Source organism: Trypanosoma rangeli (genome assembly GCF_003719475.1).
Source record: "Trypanosoma rangeli strain AM80 chromosome Unknown Tra_15.4_contig_00076, whole genome shotgun sequence".
Classification (NCBI taxonomy): Eukaryota; Euglenozoa; class Kinetoplastea; order Trypanosomatida; family Trypanosomatidae; genus Trypanosoma; species Trypanosoma rangeli.
In genome coordinates this window covers 21832-40017 of record NW_021705820.1, presented here as the reverse complement: position 1 = coordinate 40017, position 18186 = coordinate 21832, and the positions used below count along the sequence as shown (strand labels likewise).

The window sequence follows — 18186 nt, the reverse complement described above, 5'->3', positions numbered from 1 at the left end:
TAAACAATTCTCTTCACCTAGTATCTTTTTATTTTTCATTTTTTTTTTGTTGAGTGCATTTCTTAGTGATGAACTACTTTACCTTCAATCAATTACCGTAGAGGTTGCGCAGAGGGTAGCTTTTGAAAGCCCACCCGACCTGACCCGACCATTTCCGTGCCGTACGGGAGGGGTGGGGGGCGCATACCGTCTTCACCTCAATTTTGTTAGTGTTTTGGTGAGTGTAAGTCATGTGCATGTGCGGTGAAACTGTCATTGGTTGCTGGAATGAGCTTGCTAAATTCCTTGTGGAGACTGTGAGACATAAAAAAGTATTCATTATACGTTTTCTTTCTCTGGTGTTTTATTGGGGGGAAAGCAAGGCTTAGGCTAGCCGCGTCACTCTTATTTTATTTTTTAGTTTGCTCAAAGTTTTTCTTTGCGAGTGCTGTGGTGGTGCAATCCTTTTTGTTTTTTTTCTAAATAAACGGGGGCACCAAAAAGCGGGTGAGTAGATGTGTGTTTTGAACCCAAAAACGACCTCACATCTGCCTTGCGACCTGTTTCTCTTAACAAGGCAGAATGAAGGGTTTCAAATCCCTTTTTTTCTGTCTACAGAGGAGGAGGCAGCAAAAGTGCGACCGCCTGCAGTCGTAAAGACGCTCGAGGCTCGTCTGGAAGAGCTGTCGCCGAAGCAGCAGGAGACACTCAGAGATTTCAAGGAAATTGTCAAGTCCGCCCCGTGGTACAACGAGAATGAGCACGATGATTGGTTGCTTATTCGTTATCTAATCGCCCGTAACTTTGACAAGAAGAAATCGTTCGCCATGTTAGAGAAATCTGTGAGGTGGCGCAAAGAGAAGGATGTTGACAATTGGGTGTGTGAGGTTTGCTTAGAGAACCCAAATAAGCACCTGATGCAGTTTGTCGGGTGGGACCTTCAAAGTCGTCCTGTTTGTTTTATGGCAATGCGGTGGGGGCCAGAGCGAAAACATCCACTCAAGCACTGTGTGAATGCATTCAACCATCTGGTGAGGCTCATGCCAGTCGGAGTAGAGCAGTGGGTATGCGTCACGGATTTTGAAACCTTCTCCTACGTTAAAGATAGCCATCCCAAAATGGCTCTCAGCGTGGTGCAAACTATTCAGGATCACTTCCCCGAACGCTTGGGATTGATGATCCTTGTGAATCCCCCCAAGATGTTTGCCGTACTTTGGTCAGCACTCTCCCCCGCAATTGAGGAAAAGACAAGGGCAAAGGTGATGTTACTTTACACAAAGGTGAAACCAAACATCCAAACTGGTTTTGCCAAAATCTTTCCAACGGCACTTGCGGAGTACCTTTGCGAATCCTACAGAAGGAGCGAAGCAAACGTTCTTCCGACGACTCCTGTGTGGTACCCTGTACAGGGCAAGGAGTGATGAATAGTGTGTCCCTGTGTTTGGTAGTTGCGGTGTTGGGAAGAGAGGAGGGGGGAGAGGGGCTATGCATCAACTGGTACCTATAAATTGAATACATGATGCTGTGGGAGATAGGAGGAAAGAACTGACAGAAGAAGAGCCCGAGGAATACACAATTTCATAATAGTATGGGAATAGAGATGCAGAAAGTACTGCGGGGTGGAATGGTCGGGAGTTTGGTCTCCATTTCTCTGCTTCTCTCGCCTTTTCTGCCTAACGTTTTTCCATTTTGGTTTTGTTGCGTATTGACTGTTGTTGTTGTTGTTGTTTTTTTTTTCAATTTTTTGAGGTGGCTTTGGCTTATGCACAATAGATTTCTCATTCTATTTGTTTAGCCCCGCAGTTTGCAGGATTCCATTTTTAAATCTGATTTTTCTTATTTATGTTTCCATTTGGGGCTAAGCGATCTTTCCTTTTCCACATGCATATCTCTCTTACGTGAAAGTCTTTATGAATTTAAAATTTCATTACGTTGCGTAGATGTCACGTATAGGTAGGTGTTTCTGCTTGTATGCTAACGCTGCAAGGGGCTGTGGAGATATGTATGCTTTGCTTGTTAACAGTTACTGTGTGTGTTTTTTTTTATCTGATTTAAGCCTCTTTTACGGATTCTTTTGTTTACTCTTCGTCCCTTCTCATTTAGCTGAGGCGAAGAAGAAGCGATTTGGTTCTGGGTGAAGTGACCTCTGAAAGGCGAGAAGAGAGGCAGGGGGAATTACCGGCTCTGTAAGTTTAGTGGTGGCGTCATGCTGACTTCATCTTACGCCAGTGAGGAGGACCATTTTCGCCAACGACTTGACTCCATCAACAAGGAGATGCAAGACATTATTGCACGCACGGCGATGGAACGGGATAGGCTTTACCGCAATAGCGCCATCGCGTCGCTACCGTGGAGCATTACGGATGCCACTCCAACGGAAGCGACAGATCCCGGGTCTCTGTTCAATGCACCTCTTACCAATTCGCCATCACCTCTCTGTGCCCCCTCATCTGGGGTGCTGGATGAGGCGGCTGTGCGGCGTATAGTTGCTGATGAGATGAAGTCGTGGAAAGTGGTTTTTCAAACGATGCTCACAGGTGTCACAAAGGGCGTGAACGACACGATAAACCAACGCTTAGAGGATGTGAACAAGTCTCATCTAGAACTGTCAGAGTCACTAAAAGAAGCCACGGAAGTCTCCGCACGAGGGTTGGGAGAGATGCAGAGCGCATTCAAACGACTTCAGCGAGGTGCGAAGCTTCCTGTAGAGGATCTTTCTAGGGAAATGGAAGAACATTTTAAAAACATTACGGCTGAACAGAATCATCTTCGGGATGCCGTTTCTACACTGCAAAATGAGGCACGAATCGAACAGCAACGTCAGGACCGTCGTGTCGATGAACTCGTTCGTCGCCACCACGATTTAGTGCGAACTTCTTTGTTAGAACTAGACTCCCACGTTACCGGACTTAGGGATGAATTAGAGCAAATGGTGCGATCACAGACTCGAAAAGCCACAGAGGAGTGTGATGAGATGCATCAGCATGTTGCACGCCTTCATGGAGCGCTGGAGGCGACGAACGACACCACCACAAGGTGGGTTGCAGAACTGAGGCAGCTGATGGAGGAAAACATGTCATTTAGGAGCGAGGTGCGTTCGTGTCGCAGTGATTTTAATCGGCTGGAGATGCTCCTGCACGGTGTGTCGGCGACTAGCCCAGATGCCGGTGCCATTTCAGGAGTAACGGGCACCCCGCCTCGCGGTGAATCAGGCAGGGCCACTTGCGGTCTTGAGGTTTATCATGGGGACGTCTTGAAGCTAAAGGAACAGGTAAATCTTCTTCAGGGACGAATGGATAAAATGGATCGGCAGATGGCGTCCATGAATGAGGCTTTGCATCGTCTTTTTGCTGGTGCTGGTGGTGAGAGCGGGGGAGTTTCGTATGTTCCGAATGCCTCCCAGCCGGGGACGACGGGCGTCGGAAAGAATCATCAAGAACCGTTGGATTTGAGGCGGGGCGCGATGAGCACAAGTCTCCAGCCAACGCATGACGCGTCATCACTGAGCTTGCAGGAGTTTCAGCAGCGGCAACAACAGTTGTTGCTGCACAAAGAAAAACCATACCTTCAACAGCAACAACAAATGGCGAGGACACATGGTCAACGTGGCATGAGTTCAACGGCGGGAACGGGCGGGGATTTGCCGAGAGGAGGGGGACGGTCACCGCCACGTTTGGTGCCCTCTCCATCAACGTCTGCTGAGTTGCTTGAGGCTCAGCACGCAAACTATGGCCCAGGGCTACACCACCACCACCACCATCAGCATCAGCATGATCAACAACGCCCACAGAGCTCCCAGCAAGTTGCGCGTTATTCTCATGTTTTATCGTCCCCGGGGGTAATGGGGCATACGATGGAGCATAGTGATTCTCCTCCAGTGGGTCCCTCAGAGCGCTCTGCGGGCGTACAGCAGCCGCCACCTCAAGCCTCTCCTGACGATTTCAACACTACGTTAATGTGTAGGGATATGCTAAAATCCACCCCTGTAGCCCGTGAATCAGAGACGTCTTTCAAATGTGCTAGTCCATCGGATTCATACGTATCGGATGACGATGAGAAAGCCAAGAAGGAAGTTAGCTCCATGCAGTACCTGCCTGCGCCTTCCAGTGATGTCGAGAGTGAAATTGCCAACAAAAAAATGGCTCGTCTGGCGTTAGACTGAACATTGTTTTTTGGCGGATGTAAGCCGAGTGAGCTGGGTGAAGTTTGCCTGGTCTTGGGTTTCATGATACGTGATTGCGTGAGGGAATTATTGTATGTGAAATACATTGCTTTGTTACGTAAAATTGTGTGTGCGTGCGACCGACGTTGTACTGTTCCTCTGAGAATGGTTTCCCATCCTAGTCTTACCTCTCTGTTTGGCTGTTGCGCTTATGTGAACCCTTCTCCCCACACAGGAACAAAATCCATAGCCTCTCGCTGTTGTTGATGTCGTGTGCTTCATCGTTTTTTGGGGGGGTGGGAGGGTTAGTTTTTTATTTCGGGCGTAGAGACACCTGTTAGATAGGTGCTTTGGAAACCACAACAAAAGATGTCGTCCAAAGTAGCTAGTGTTCCGGGTACGGGAAAAGAGAAGAACAGCAGCACGTTCGTTCGCGAGACGCGTAGCGTCAAGGTTCCCCACCACCGCTTCCCTCCCCTAAAGAAGGTGTGGTTGGAGGTCTACACACCGATTGTGGAGCACTGCAAATTGGAGATTCGTATGAATCTTAAATCTCGCTCCGTCGAGCTGCGGACCTGCCCAGCCACCATGGAAGCTTCAGGGGGTGCGGGGGACGGCAGCAAGGTGTTTCTTCAAAAGGCAGAAGATTTTGTCAAGGCGGTAGTGGCTGGATTTGACGTCAAAGACGCAGTCGCCTTGCTGCGTATGGATGATGTGTACATTGAGGGCTTTGAAGTGAAGGATGTGCGGGCCAATCTGCAAGGTGACAACCTATCTCGGTGCATTGGGCGGATGAGCGGCTCCCATGGCAAAACGAAGTACACCATCGAAAATGTTACACGAACGCGAATTGTCATTGCTGACACACACATTTGGGTGATGGGAACGACACAGAACATCCGTGTGGCAAGGGACGCTCTTTGTGATTTGATTCGTGGTAGCCCAGCCGCAAAGGTGTACACCCGCGTGCGCGCCGTAATGAATCGCGTGAATGACACCTTTTAGTGCTTTGATATGGGAGAAAAGAGGGAAAAAGGAAAGGAAAAAGTGTGAGGGGAAAGGAGGAGGGAGAAAGGATAAAAGAAAATGCTGTTACATCACGCCACATGTTTGCGTCTTCTTTTTTTTTTTCTTCGTTTTGAGCAGTCAGAACAGAAAGTGCCGACGTATTGTTGAAGATATATTGGCATAGGTGCCGTGCTGCGTCTAATCGAATAAAGTTATGAAGTACATGGGGCACCCCTCGTTTGGGGTGCACATAAAGTTACTAGAGTCTTCCTCTGCATGGGCGCTCCTTGTCTTTGGTGGCCTTGTTTGCTCCCGCGGCCTCACTATTTGTTTTTGTTCCTAACTTCTCTTTCTATTCCTTTCTTTTGTTGTTGTTGTTGCTTTTTTTTTCCCTCTCTCTCTGTGTGTGCATATGCAGTTTTTGATTGGCCTCTGGGCTTCGCTTGTGCAGGTCTGTGCAGGTCTGCCCACACCCAACAGCGGATAGTATTGGTGGTTGAGTCTTCACGATGGGTCGTGGCAAATGGGCCAGGCTGACCTTGCGGCTCTGACGTCTCAAGCCACGAGATACAAGGCGAGTCTGTGGAAACCATCCGTTAAGAATGGCCGTCCGCTGTTGTTGCATCACTAAGCTTTTCTTGCAGGTGATGAGGAACTCATTGCCGAGTGGTTGACGTTTTTACTGACATGATTTTTCCCCCATTGCTGAGCATCTCATTGTCTTGGATTGACTACATTGCAGGGTTTCCATTACGGTGATGGGTAATACACCCAGTAAAAAGGGACTGGCGTGCCTGTGGGGCCGCTGTCCTTACGCGTTTCTCTCCGGACATACAATTACCAAGGCGTGAGGAGGGAAAGAAAAGGGGCATAGCCTTGGAAAGGCATTGCGGCGATGTTAGGTGCGTTGATAGCAAGATGACGTGTCTGGTGCTAATGAAGTTCCCAGCAGTTTTTTTTTTGTGTGTGTGCGTGTTTGGTTTCTGTATGTGTTACCTTTCGCCTAGAGGCCTTCCCACGCGGGGAAGAAGCACGTATGTGCATTTGTTTATCCTTGTGGTTTTGCTGCCTCGACTCCATTAGAAAACGAAGGGAAGGAAAAGTAAATATCGGTACACTTGTGTGCGTGTGTGTCTTTCTTTCTGATGCTCTCGCGGATTGATCGCGTGGAGCTGTACAACTTTAAGAGTTACGCCGGCAACGTGACAATCGGCCCCCTGAAGGACTTTACCTGCATCGTGGGGCCCAATGGCGCTGGCAAGTCAAACTTTATGGACGCACTGGGCTTTGTGCTGAGTCCCAGTGCCGCAACCACGCTGCGTGGAAAGGGCACAGCGGACCTCATTTATCGCGGCGCACAGCCGAAGGAGTGCGCCGTGACCGCCGTGCTGTGCTGCACAACACCGGCATCGTCATCAGCGGCAGCGACAGGGCAGGGTCAGGACACTGAGGTCTCCTTCACTCGGGCAGTGGACCAACGCGGTAAAATTGCTCATAAGATTAACGGTGCCCCCGTGGAGGAGCGGAAATACTTTGCGGCGCTTGCAAAGTTCAAGGTGGGAGCCCGCGTGAATAACTTCTTGGTGTTTCAGCACGAGGTGGAAGCGATAGCGCAAAAAAAGGCGCGGGAGTTGACAGATCTGCTGGAACAGGTCAGCGGAAGTGGGGAACTAAAAGAGGAGTACGACCGCTGCAAGAAAGCTCATGAGGTGGCGAATCAGGAGCTGACGGCGGCCTCAGCTGCCAAGCGGGATGCAGTGGTGGCTCTGAACCAAATGCGGCTCCAGAAGAAGGAGGCAGAAAAGTATGAGGAAGTTTTGAGACGTATTAGCGAGGAAAGGCGTAATGAGGCACTGGTGCAGTTGTTTTACGTCGAGTCCAGTTTGGAGAGGCAGAAGTGGGAGCTGCAAGCCTTCAATGAAAAACTCACCACCCTTGAGAAGAGCATAGCCTCCGATGAGGACATACGCAGGATGAAGCGGGAGTACGCCGGAAAGCACAAGGTGTACTTGGAGGAACTTAAGCGGGGCCGCAGAGAGGCGGATGCGCTGAGAGAAAAACATAATACGCTGGAACACATTAAGGCCTCCCTGAACCACTTGAGGCGTAAGCAAGAAGTGAAGCAGCAGGAGTTGGAGGGTGTGATGAAAACGCAAAGAGTGCAATCGCATGAGGTTCAACGCCTCGAGGAACAGTTGCAGAAGCAGAGGGGAATCCTACAGGCTTTTGACGAGAGGTGCAGGAAGGAGGATGCGGAGCACACGACACTAAGTGGATCACTGAGTGCTGAGCAACTTTCAGAGTATCGTCAGCTTCGCAAGGAGGCAGAGTGTGAAACAGTGGTGCTGCGACAGCAACTGGAGAGAATCAAACGGCAGCAGCAATCATTGGCCGAAGGTCAGAAGCAGTGCACAATTGCCACAGAGAACGTCAAGTCTCAGAGGCAGGATCTTCAACAAGGAGTGCAACGCGGCAACGACCGTGTGGCAGAGTTGCAACGCCGTATGAGAGATCTTCAGGACACCGTTGAGGAGCTTACACACAATATCGGTCAAAAACGGGCGGATCTTTTACAGACAGAAAAAAGGACTAAAGAGCGTGAGGTTGAGCTGGCTATGATTCAAGAGCAGTTACACGAACTTCGTTTTATTAAAGAAAATGACAAGCATGGCTCGCGAATGACCGGCGCGTTGCAGGCACTACGTGCTCTTTATGGCATTCGTGGACGTCTTGTGGATCTTTGCACCATTCCCAACGATAAATATAGACATGCGGTGACAGTGGCATTGGGCAGGAATCTTGAAGCGGTGGTTGTGGATACTACCGAAACGGCCATTTCCTGTGTGCGTTATCTAAAGGAGCAGCGCCTACCACCCATGACGTTTCTTCCTCTGGATTCTGTGCAAGGTAGGGAAGCAAATGATCGTCTGAGAACGTTTGGTGGGACTTGTAAGCCTGTTGTGGATGTGATCCGTTACGACACGGTCATTGAGCCTGCGGTACAGTATGCGTTGGGACAGACGCTTGTGTGCGATGGGATGATGGAGGCGAGACGCGTCGCATACGGCAGCGAAGACGGGGAACGTTTTAAGGTGGTGACCCTGGACGGCTCCGTTCTCATGCGAAATGGTGCGGTTCAGGGTGGTCTTGCGTCGATTCAGTCACGTGCGCGGAAGTGGGATGAGAAGAAGTACGAGGATCTGCGCGCTGCACGGGACCGGTTGTTAAGTGAATTGGCTGGGGGATCGGAGGTCAACATGGCACGCGCGCAGTGCGAACTCCGCGACACGGAGGCACGGTTGGAGTTTGTGCACGGCCGCATCAAAGCGGTTGGGGCAGAGTTGCAGGCAACGGAGCAAAAGGTTTCGAACATGAATCGGGAGATGGAAAAGCAGAAAAGTGAGCAACACACAATCGAGAGGCGTTACACTACGTATGAGTCCGAACTCAGACGCTGCCTACACGAGTTACAAGAGACACGCGGATCCATCTTGCACGTTGAGCAGCGCATCTTCTCGGAATTTATTAAGCGGGTGAAAATTCCAAACCTTTTGGAGCTTGAGAGTCATGAGGCTCAACGAGTGAGGGAAAGGGCTGAAGAACGGCAGCAAATTCAGCTGTTGCTTCACAAACTGGAGATTTCCCTTGAGGCGGAGCGGAAGCGCATTGGAGTGCAATCAATTGATGAGCTTCGAGGGGTTTGTGAGCGTATTGAAAACGAAATCCGGCGATGCGAGAAGGACTTGGCGACCTACAGTGAGATTGTCCGCACCACAGAGAAGAAGCAAAGTGAGGCAAGGGTCGGTTTAAGTGAAGCGAAGGTGCAGCTTGACGCACTAGAGGCAAATATTCGTCAGCAAAGTCGCACCTCCGAGCAAGAGCTTGGCAAGTTGGCACAGGCGCGACGAGGAGTTACGGCTCTTCAAGCCGCTTGCGACACACTTCGCCTACAACGCATGAGTATTATGCGGCGGTGCCAAATGGAGGGAATTACTTTGCCGTTAAAACCTGTTGAAGTTGTCGGCGCCAAGCGGTCACGGCTTGTAAACAGCGATGAGTTAAGTCAGAGTGAGCCCTTTACATTGTTGGAGGAGGCTTCAGTTACTGCGCCAACCAAGCAATTGCAGTCCTCCCACTCTCGCCCGCCTGCGGCGACAGGGGAAACACAGGTCATGGTGGACTTCTCAGGGCTTACAGAAACTCTACGAAAGGCGGCGTCGGACAAGACACACCTTGCGGGGTACAAACAACGCACAGAGGCGTTACTGGAAAATTTGCAGCGTGCTGCAGAATCGCTCGTCCCCAGCCTTAAGGCGGCATCGCGGTTTGTTGGATCTGAGGATAAGCTGACCACCTCTTCCGCCCATCTTGAGGAGGTCCGAGAACGAGCCAGCAAGGCGTACTCGGAGTTTGCGAAGGTCAAGGAGCTCCGGACACAGCGCTTTATGGAAACCTTTGAAAGAATTGCGGAAAACGTGGACCGTGTATACCGTGAGCTCACTCTGAGTACCCGGGCGCATGCGGTGCATGGTTCCGCGTACTTGAGTCTGGAGGATGTGGAAGAGCCGTACCTGGCGGGGACGAGGTACCATGCGACACCGCCACTTAAGCGATACATGCCAATGGAGCTGCTCTCCGGCGGGGAACGCACCATGGCAGCTCTCGCTCTCATATTTGCCGTGCATGCGGTTTCACCAACACCATTTTTTGTCCTGGATGAGGTGGACGCCGCTCTGGACGCTGGAAATGTTGAAAAGTTGGCCAACTACATGCGGAAGAACTGCAATACGACGCAGTTTCTTGTCATCTCGCTAAAGGACCAGCTCTACCACGTTGCGGACATGCTTGTGGGAGTTCTGAAGAACAAACAAAAGGAAAGTTCTTCAGTTCTGACAATGGACCTGCGCGGCTACCCCTTTTGATGCTTCGTAGAGGCAACTTTGCTTCTCTTTTCCCGTGATTCTCCTCTCAAGTGGCGAAAAAAAAAACATACACATACAAATGAACGTGGAAAAGATCAGCGTTGACTTCTGATGTCTCGAGTTATTGGCGGGGTTACGAACGAGAGACGAGGAGAGCGTACAGAAATACCATAGAGTCTTCCAAAATATAAAGTTTTTATGCAGCTCAGAGAGGAAGGAACAGAAAAAAAAAAGCAAACGAAAAAGAAGGAAAAGCCATAATAAGACGACTGCTACAATGTTTTGCAAGTGAGGAAGCAAATGGGCACACACCCATCTTTTCTTGTTGGTTTAACATGTCTTGTTGGCTTTCGTTTTTTTTCTTTCTGTTCTTTTACACTCAGTTTCCACTTTGCTTCTCCGGCGGGATACGGCATCTGCAGTCAGTTATGGTGTCGTTTTCTCACTTCTTCTTCCTGCGGGTTGATGGCTTCATTGTTTTTTCGATTTTTTTTTTGTCTTTTTCTCCACCGGTGCTCCTTATGTCTTGCAAAGCGAGTTTTGTATTATTCTCCGCAGGAGAAGTCTTAGTGATGTCTTGGGATGCATTGCCGCCTGTGCCGGTGCGGCCTCTGGCTCTTCACCACGCGCTTACACACGGCGGCTATTTTTATGTTGATCAGCGCATTTTGCAGGAAGATGGTGACGCGCTGACAGACTGCAGCTCAAATGTGCCTGTTCCCGCAGGCCTGCGTGCAATACGAGATATGTTGCCACCCGTCACGCTGGAGGAGTTGGATTTGGCTGCAGCGGTGCTGACTGCATGCGAGTCTGGACAGGCACCGTATGTTTAAGATGTGCGTTGTACTCAGGCGCCTTAATGTTTGTGTTATTGCTCCTATTATTATTATTTTATGTGTTTTCTCCTTAGTGAGTATCGAGGAGCCCTGCCTTCATTGGCACATCCGCACTTGTGGGATAGTTGAAATTTATTTTTTCAGAGAAAACGCAATAAGTATGCATTTGCGTCAAAGTGTGTATTTTTATTATTTATTTATATATATATATATATATTATTTGTTTCACTTCTCGTGCATGCTTATGTCTGCGGAAGAAGTAGGGGGTGGGGAACGAGCGGATGGCGTGTGATGGATGCAAAAGAGGCTTTTGATGAGATCCGTGCACGTTTTGCCGCGCGACCCCTCTTTCCAGAAGTGGAACTCAAGTTAATTGAGATGCGCCGCCGTGTTGAAACCTCACTGCGCCAGCAGGGTGGGTCATACATCTCAGACATGACGGAGGTGAGCGATGCTCAGCAGCGTTCTTCGACGTCGTTGATGCGAAAGCTTCCACCTCCGATTGTTCGCCCGGCTGCCGTGGAGGCCCTGATGCACCACGTGGCTCCCCTACCAGTGCGGAAAGAAGCGGAGAAATACGAGAAGGGTGGTGTGGCTCTTGTGCACTCTGACGGAGGTGGTGACATGAAAGACAGTCGCACTGAAGATTACTGGAGCCAGAGACATTTGACGCACCTTTATGCATCAGGTAGGAGGGTCTTTCATGCCTCAAGGGGTTCATTCAATTTTACCCCAGTGGCGTCCTTTCCGTCTGGGGCAGGCCTGGATCAGACACCCGACGCTGGGACGCGGTTGCCCAACAGTGATATGTCTACAGGGTATTACACGCCTGGGACCGGTGGTGTGCGATCGCCACGAGGCACGTTGGGATTGAATCGGAATATATTCTCACTGCTGAACAGCAGCAGTGGTGCTAGCATGAAGCAATGGAATGAGCGTGGTGATGAACGGCCCGGCGCGCTCCTTACGCCATTGAGCTTGTATGACGGAACCAACGTCGAGCGTGTGCGCCGGGCCGTGCAAAATAATGTTTTTGAGCAGGAGACAAAAAGGGAAGCACAGAAGCAAGGGGAGGAAAAGGTGTGTGAGTAAACAAACCACCGTGGTATGGGGAGTAAAATTGGTGAAAGAGGTGTCAGTTGACAGTGCGAAGGAAGCATTACGTTGCATCCTTACGGAGTTTGAAAATTTTGAGAAAAGTCACGACCAAGCCACTACCATGACGCTCATGGAAACCCTGTTGAGGCTTCAACAACAGAGGGAGTTGACCCGAATCACAGATGGTGATAGACGCAGCCTACACCCGCGTGACGCTTCTCACGGAAGTCAACCCCCTCTGCAATCTGGGCAGCGGAAATCAGAGGTTAATACAGATACGGATAAACTATCACGAGTTCACGCGGGCTGGCGCGAGCCGTGAAGCATGCCGATCGATGTCTGGATCAATAACAGAGAAATACGTGCTATCGCCAAATGTGCTTCAATGGGACGCGACAAACGCGCCCCATTTTTGAGAAGCCTTTTTCCTCTTCACTTCTCAAGTCCTCAGACAGAGGCATCTTAGACCCTTACGATGTGAAGGGCAGGTAGTTAAATGTGTCGGCTCCGTAGGTTTTTTGAGAACAACAATAAGTGGACAGTTATTATTCTTGTTGTGTTTTTATTTGCACGTGGGTGGATATATGTTATATATATATATCATTTCTAAAGACAAGTCAGTCACACAAACTCAGCGTATTGTATTGTACACATGTGTAGAGGTGCTCTCTTTTTGTCTTCTTGCTGTTGCCTTTGCTGTTCACTGAAGAACCAGGTGGGATAGAGGTCTTTTGGGGGGCTGGGGCACCTGAACGGGAAACAAGAATGGGAACCAGTAACTCTAAGGGCGCTCACTGGCAGAGGGACTCCGAGGCTCCCTCGTGTCATAGGTGTGCTGTCACATTTTCTCTTAGCACACGACGCCATCACTGTCGCAATTGCGGCTACGTATTTTGTAGGAATTGCTCAAACTTTAGTTGTACCATTCCAACGCGTGGAGCCCATCTCTCTGTACGTGTCTGCATTGATTGCTTCCACATATTACGCAAGGACGGTAATGGGGCTTTTGTAGCAGGAGGGTTGAGTCGGGGTAGTGAGTCTATACACTCCGGCATGGGTGAGCGCAACGAGGCAAGTTTCCTAGAGCATGAATCGCACCTGAACATGAGCACAACGTGGAATGAGGAAGTTAATCATGAAGATAGTTATTTTATGGGGCCCGGAGGTTGGGTAACAAAAAACGCTGATGGTGGTTTCAAGGGGTCCGATGCGTACTACGGCAACCACTCCCGAGCTGTGGAGCATCTGACACATACTCGTGTAGAGGATGATAAAATGGTCTCCCAGGTGGAGAAGGAGCGCCTTGTAAATCGTTGGGAAGAGGTTCGCCAGCGTGCCCTATTTACTGATATCTTGCTTCAGCAGGTAGAAATTGTTGAGGAGAATACAGATGTGGACTATTTTAGGGAAATCGGCGACATCAAAGTACAACCAGAACACCCTGATATCCTTACAGCCATGTTTCAATTTCCAGAGGCCGAGGAAGGGAACGCCAATCTGTTGATGGAGCCCGTTGATCCACGTATATTGGAGCCCCAGGGGGGATGCGAGTGCGTCAGTGAGGATTTGGGGCAACTGGCAACGCTGCTTTTTTTACCTCCCGCTAAGTTAATCAAAAAGAGTGACTCAAGGCTACTTCGGCAGTGCTAAACCTTAATTTGTGTGTGTATTTCTCTTTGGTGTTTTCTCTTTGTTTTTGTGTGTTTTTGTTTTTCCTCTGCTACTACTTGTTCTACTTCTCTCATGGATTACACTTCAGCCGATTGTGCTCATCATGTAGCCACTATGCGTTTGTGTGTGCCTAGGCACGAAGGCAGTGCAAGCCACCCCGGTCTCAAAGATAAATAAAAGCACATTTCAACTAAAACTCTTGCGTTCTTGCTGTATGTGGACTAACGTGGCTGTGATTGGATTGTTGTGTCACTGATTTTTTTCTTCCTTGTTTTGCGTGGTGTGTCTGTGTGAAGTGTTCCTTCAGCGGAGGCGGAGGGAAACACACACGTGTGCTATTCTGCTATAATGTTTTTTTTTTTTTTGTGGGGGGGGGGGTTCACTCATTTTTTCTGCGTCGTGGTGGTGTCATAAACAACTTAAACATCAACCGCAAGGAACCGACAGCGTCAAAGGGGCATATATATATATATATATATATATACATATATATATAGGGGAGAGGGAGGGCGTGTCGTATCCTTACCAGGGTGGAAAGTGTTGTGTACGTGTGTGTCTCACTTGCCTTGGTTGTAGAAACCGTGGGACATCATGCGCTGCTCGCGGTTGTATCGTCGGCAAATGAGGCCGTACTACAATCTCCCCTCCAAGTCGGATCACGGGCGAAAGATGACGGGCTTTCTCACGCCCTACCGCCATTGGATGTGGAAGCAAAATGAATTGTGGCGCAATGTTCACGAGGCGCAGTTTGAACATCTACGAAAAGTGTACAAGCGCCAGTGGCTCGAGTCGTTCCGTGTCAACGCGGATGAATACATCTACAAGTACAACATCACCAAAGCAGCCCAACTGGCTCAGTGGGAGTACGAGATGCAAGAGCAGGAAAAGAAGCGTGTAGAGTCAAAGCAAATGACGGAAGGACGACAAGCACTCAAGAAGAAACACTTGGACTTACTGCGAGAATTTCACGAGAGGCAATTCTTCTTTTGGTATGAACGCGCTAGTGAAAGGCTCCAAAGTATGAGTCTCATTCAGTACATTCCACAGTCAAAACTGCAGGAGCATATTGAGAAAGAGTTGGACAAATACGTCGCTGGGAAGAATGAGGTGTACCCACTAAACTTCGTCGGACAAATGCCGTTGGTAGAAGACCACGACGGCAATATCGTGGAGGTGCCCGAGAGTCTCCTCGTGAACCATGTCTCAGAGCACCCCGACTCTACAGCCAAACCTCATCAGCCCCATGAGAGCACTTCCGTCAGCGGCGAGGAGCAATTGCTGCGCACCATGGCAAGTGCGAGAGAGGAAAGTCTGGAGGAATGGCTTGAGGATGACTCAAGAGCACTCTCTGAAACGATTGACGACATTTCCCGCGAGGAGGAGCAGAGAGATGAAGGCACTCGAGTGGCGCGCAGCATGGAGGAAACCGAGAGCGAGCGTGAGATTAGTCGCCGTATGTACATTGACCGTGGAAAAACGGGTTCAAAGGCTATTTTCCGTCGTCCAAGTGTAACTGAAACCGGCGGCAGCACTGCCTCTGTGGCAGCTGGTGGTGGAACATCAGCTACAGGCACAAATACACCGATGAGGCGTCGCAAGAAGGGGAAGCTGGACAAGGTGCATGTTCTGCAGGAGCAGCAGGATGCCTTGCTCGCCAAGCTGTCTGCTCGGAGTCTTAAGGAGGGTGAAAGTGCATCCACACTCGGGAAGCGTGGGGAGATTGTGACGAACCGAGGCCGCATTCGTGACAAGGCAGCAATACCTACAAAGGAAATATTGATGCAAAACCCCGAATTGGCAGCCGGCAGTGTGCCAAACGCACGTGTTAGTGTACAGGACAAGGTCGACCAACTGTACCACCGCGGCAGGTACAAGCAGAAGAAGGGTGGTGAAGGGGATTCAAATGAAGATCTTTAGTCGTATTGGGAATATCTCACATGTGGGTGACACTGTGACTTTTATGGATTTTTCTCAGGAATGGCAACTCATCTCTGCAGGCACACATTTTTTTCCTTTGTCTTCGTTAACAATCTCTTCTTTGTGTCGTGTGTCTTTTTCTTTGGTCTACCTTCAGTTGTGACTTAACGTTTTGTGTGCTTGTTTCTTTGGGATCTGCACCTTTTTCCTTTATATCGCGTTTTTTACCGTTCCCTTTTTATGTTTGCTTTGGACTTCCTTCTTTTAGCACGGATTGCAAGTAAGCACTAAAACGAGGGGAGGAGGGGTGGGGGGTGAACATCTCATCACCTTGCCGTCGTTTTTTTAAAATTTTTTTTTTTGTGTGTCTGTGTGTTGTGGTTGTTGTTTTCTTTGTGGCTCTTCCTGGAGGCGTGTGGGGCGTGGTTGGATACAACGTCCGTGAATAGAATTGGGACCAGGAGAGAAAGGAAAAACGAGTCTTGCTGGTTGCTTCCTTTGGCGGTGAAAGATAATGATGTTATCACCACCGCGAAGATTCCGCTTGGAGATTGCCGTTAAGCGGCTGCATAGTCTTGTCAACATGAGTTCATCGGCGAGGATCGTCTTCGCTGTACGCTTCTCAAGCTTTCCAGAGATTTTCCTCCGGCCACAAACTGGCGGTGGTGGCGGTGTTGTTGAACGGGCCCCCGCAGGTGACTTTATCCTTTCGCTGACATACAACGTGTGCCACAAGGCCGAGTTTTATCTCAATGACGATGAGTACCGAAAAATATTTCCTGCGCAGTGCGTCTGCCGCGTGTACGACGAGGGACAACCGCATGCGCCTGTGTCATGGGTATGCCCATGCCCGCTGTCGACGGTGCAGGTGGCGGCGGGCCGGCAACATAGCAACTACGCCATGTGCGACAGCGCCGGGAAGACGATGGGCTTTGCGGAGATGTCCTGTCGCGTTGTTCCCATGGACGAAGCGATGCTGTCTACTGCGGTGGTGCCTGGGGCCACCGCTTCTTCAGCCGTCTCCCGCCAGGCATCTTTGCCCGTGGCAACTTCCAACTTAACGGTCAATGGCAAACCTTATGTTATTCGTGTGATTTTGGACGGCGCGGATGGGGAGAGAAGGAAGAAGCGCATGCACAAGATGACGCGGGGTGGCCATCGAGATTCCTCGCCGGCGAAGTTAACGTCATCGGGCGCTGGAGCTGTGGTTGAAGGCACATTGCCACAAAAAGAAGCGGAAAAGAGTCTACGGGGTCGTCCGCTGGCAAGCACACATGAATCTAATCGACGAGGAAGCAAGTCTACCGTGAAGAAGAAAACGTTTTTTCATGTCTTACAGTACGGCGTGGCGTATCAGATTCAGTCAAATTGTGGAACTTTATACGCCACCTTGAAGCGGGAATTTACGCTGCTTGACGCAGTTGCTGTGGATGAGAAGTCAAAACCCATAACGGATAAGCTCGATTGTGTGGTGCAGCAAATCTTGAAGTCCGCGAATATTGTGATCCAGTTGGCCAATCAGCTTGCCGAGTCCTCTGGAATGGACTACACAAGTGCATCCGTGGAGGATAGCTCACGCAGAAATCCAGTAAACAAATTGCCCATTCCACGCGAAGGAAGTGTGGCCCATTTTCTAATGTATCACGTGCTTTTTCAGCTGCAGTGCCTAGGGACGAACCTCTGCCACCTTACAACAGCCTACCGTCAGCCACTGGAGGTTCGGTTATCCACTCTGCATCGTCAGCATGTCAAATATATCAAATATTTATGCATAGAGGTTCAAGAATTGACAACACGTATTAACATTATTGTGCAGTCAACAATAGATCGAAGCTTTGCTGGCGGGGGTACCTTTTCAAAATTTTCAACACCGGCTTATTCCTCTAAATTTACCAGCAGTGTCAGTAGCGCTTGTACAGTTTCCTCACGATCCTCATCCGGTGGAGGATCCTCAGGACAGGGAAGCTCCACGGTTGAAAGTGTTTCGTCGGCATCCTCATCAGGACCCAAGGTGTTGGATAAGCCTCTTCCCACTTTGACGCATTTCGTATCGCAGCCTGTGGTTTACTCTAACACTAACGAACAGCCGTCATCAGTGCCTTCCCCACAGGGATTTTCTGCGGAGACTCAAATACCAGTATCATTGCCCGATAATAATAGGCCACTTCCATCAGCCACGTTTGATCCCAGATACAGTTTTCCACCATCCACAGAGTTTAGAACGGGACTGTTGCCCCCGAAAACCTCCACAATAACGCCTTCAGTGAGTGGAATGAGTGCAAACAAAATCACGGTATCTGACAACGCGGTGAACGCTCTTTACATCCCAGCTGGTGCTGCCTCTACTTCTTCACAGCCTGTATACTCAGATATAACTCCTTCAGGAGCTGGCGCACAGCGACATACGTCTCTGGAGAGTGGTGGCGCCCCGGTGCCTGTTCCTCAGTCGGCTTCTTTGACTGCGGGAGGCGTCTCGGGGATGGGAGCTGGCACCCAGCGACATACGTCTCTGGAGAGTGGTGGCGCCCCGGTGCCTGTTCCTCAGTCGGCTTCTTTGACTGCGGGAGGCGTCTCGGGGATGGGAGCTGGCACC

General features: G+C 49.9%; 9 protein-coding genes across 9 annotated transcripts, besides 10 other annotated features; all 9 read left to right on the top strand.

Annotated features, from left to right (window-relative positions):
* Positions 1–494: 494 nt before the first annotated feature.
* Positions 495–1400, top strand: TraAM80_03078 (cellular retinaldehyde-binding protein/triple function domain-containing protein; the record flags this gene model as incomplete). Its single annotated transcript, XM_029380058.1, has 1 exon — positions 495–1400. The coding sequence occupies one exon, from the start codon at positions 495–497 to the stop codon at positions 1398–1400; it is 906 nt and encodes a 301-aa protein (XP_029240112.1).
* A 257-nt stretch (positions 1401–1657) lies between these two features.
* Positions 1658–1668: a sequence feature (A-rich).
* Positions 1669–1714: a microsatellite.
* Positions 1715–2185: 471 nt separating this feature from the next.
* TraAM80_03077 (uncharacterized protein) lies at positions 2186–4141 on the top strand (the record flags this gene model as incomplete). The annotated part of the gene is made up of 1 exon (XM_029380057.1): positions 2186–4141. One exon carries the CDS (start codon positions 2186–2188, stop codon positions 4139–4141), a length of 1956 nt encoding a protein of 651 aa, XP_029240111.1.
* A 369-nt stretch (positions 4142–4510) lies between these two features.
* On the top strand, positions 4511–5146 carry TraAM80_03076 (RNA-binding protein PNO1; the record flags this gene model as incomplete). Its single annotated transcript, XM_029380056.1, has 1 exon — positions 4511–5146. The coding sequence occupies one exon, from the start codon at positions 4511–4513 to the stop codon at positions 5144–5146; it is 636 nt and encodes a 211-aa protein (XP_029240110.1).
* Positions 5147–5475: 329 nt separating this feature from the next.
* Positions 5476–5540: a sequence feature (A-rich).
* Positions 5541–6110: 570 nt separating this feature from the next.
* Positions 6111–6142: a microsatellite.
* Positions 6143–6294: 152 nt separating this feature from the next.
* On the top strand, positions 6295–10071 carry TraAM80_03075 (putative structural maintenance of chromosome (SMC) family protein; the record flags this gene model as incomplete). Its single annotated transcript, XM_029380055.1, has 1 exon — positions 6295–10071. The coding sequence occupies one exon, from the start codon at positions 6295–6297 to the stop codon at positions 10069–10071; it is 3777 nt and encodes a 1258-aa protein (XP_029240109.1).
* A 214-nt stretch (positions 10072–10285) lies between these two features.
* Positions 10286–10319: a microsatellite.
* Positions 10320–10386: 67 nt separating this feature from the next.
* Positions 10387–10446: a sequence feature (A-rich).
* Positions 10447–10592: 146 nt separating this feature from the next.
* Positions 10593–10904, top strand: TraAM80_03074 (uncharacterized protein; the record flags this gene model as incomplete). Its single annotated transcript, XM_029380054.1, has 1 exon — positions 10593–10904. The coding sequence occupies one exon, from the start codon at positions 10593–10595 to the stop codon at positions 10902–10904; it is 312 nt and encodes a 103-aa protein (XP_029240108.1).
* A 184-nt stretch (positions 10905–11088) lies between these two features.
* Positions 11089–11127: a microsatellite.
* Positions 11128–11198: 71 nt separating this feature from the next.
* Positions 11199–11999, top strand: TraAM80_03073 (uncharacterized protein; the record flags this gene model as incomplete). The annotated part of the gene is made up of 1 exon (XM_029380053.1): positions 11199–11999. One exon carries the CDS (start codon positions 11199–11201, stop codon positions 11997–11999), a length of 801 nt encoding a protein of 266 aa, XP_029240107.1.
* Positions 12000–12770: 771 nt separating this feature from the next.
* TraAM80_03072 (putative zinc finger protein) lies at positions 12771–13655 on the top strand (the record flags this gene model as incomplete). The annotated part of the gene is made up of 1 exon (XM_029380052.1): positions 12771–13655. One exon carries the CDS (start codon positions 12771–12773, stop codon positions 13653–13655), a length of 885 nt encoding a protein of 294 aa, XP_029240106.1.
* A 7-nt stretch (positions 13656–13662) lies between these two features.
* Positions 13663–13719: a sequence feature (A-rich).
* A 416-nt stretch (positions 13720–14135) lies between these two features.
* Positions 14136–14172: a microsatellite.
* Positions 14173–14267: 95 nt separating this feature from the next.
* TraAM80_03071 (uncharacterized protein) lies at positions 14268–15593 on the top strand (the record flags this gene model as incomplete). The annotated part of the gene is made up of 1 exon (XM_029380051.1): positions 14268–15593. The coding sequence occupies one exon, from the start codon at positions 14268–14270 to the stop codon at positions 15591–15593; it is 1326 nt and encodes a 441-aa protein (XP_029240105.1).
* Positions 15594–15944: 351 nt separating this feature from the next.
* Positions 15945–15990: a microsatellite.
* A 117-nt stretch (positions 15991–16107) lies between these two features.
* Positions 16108–18186, top strand: TraAM80_03070 (uncharacterized protein; the record flags this gene model as incomplete). Its single annotated transcript, XM_029380050.1, has 1 exon — positions 16108–18186. A coding segment is annotated over one exon (2079 nt), but the record flags the coding sequence as incomplete, so codon positions are not given.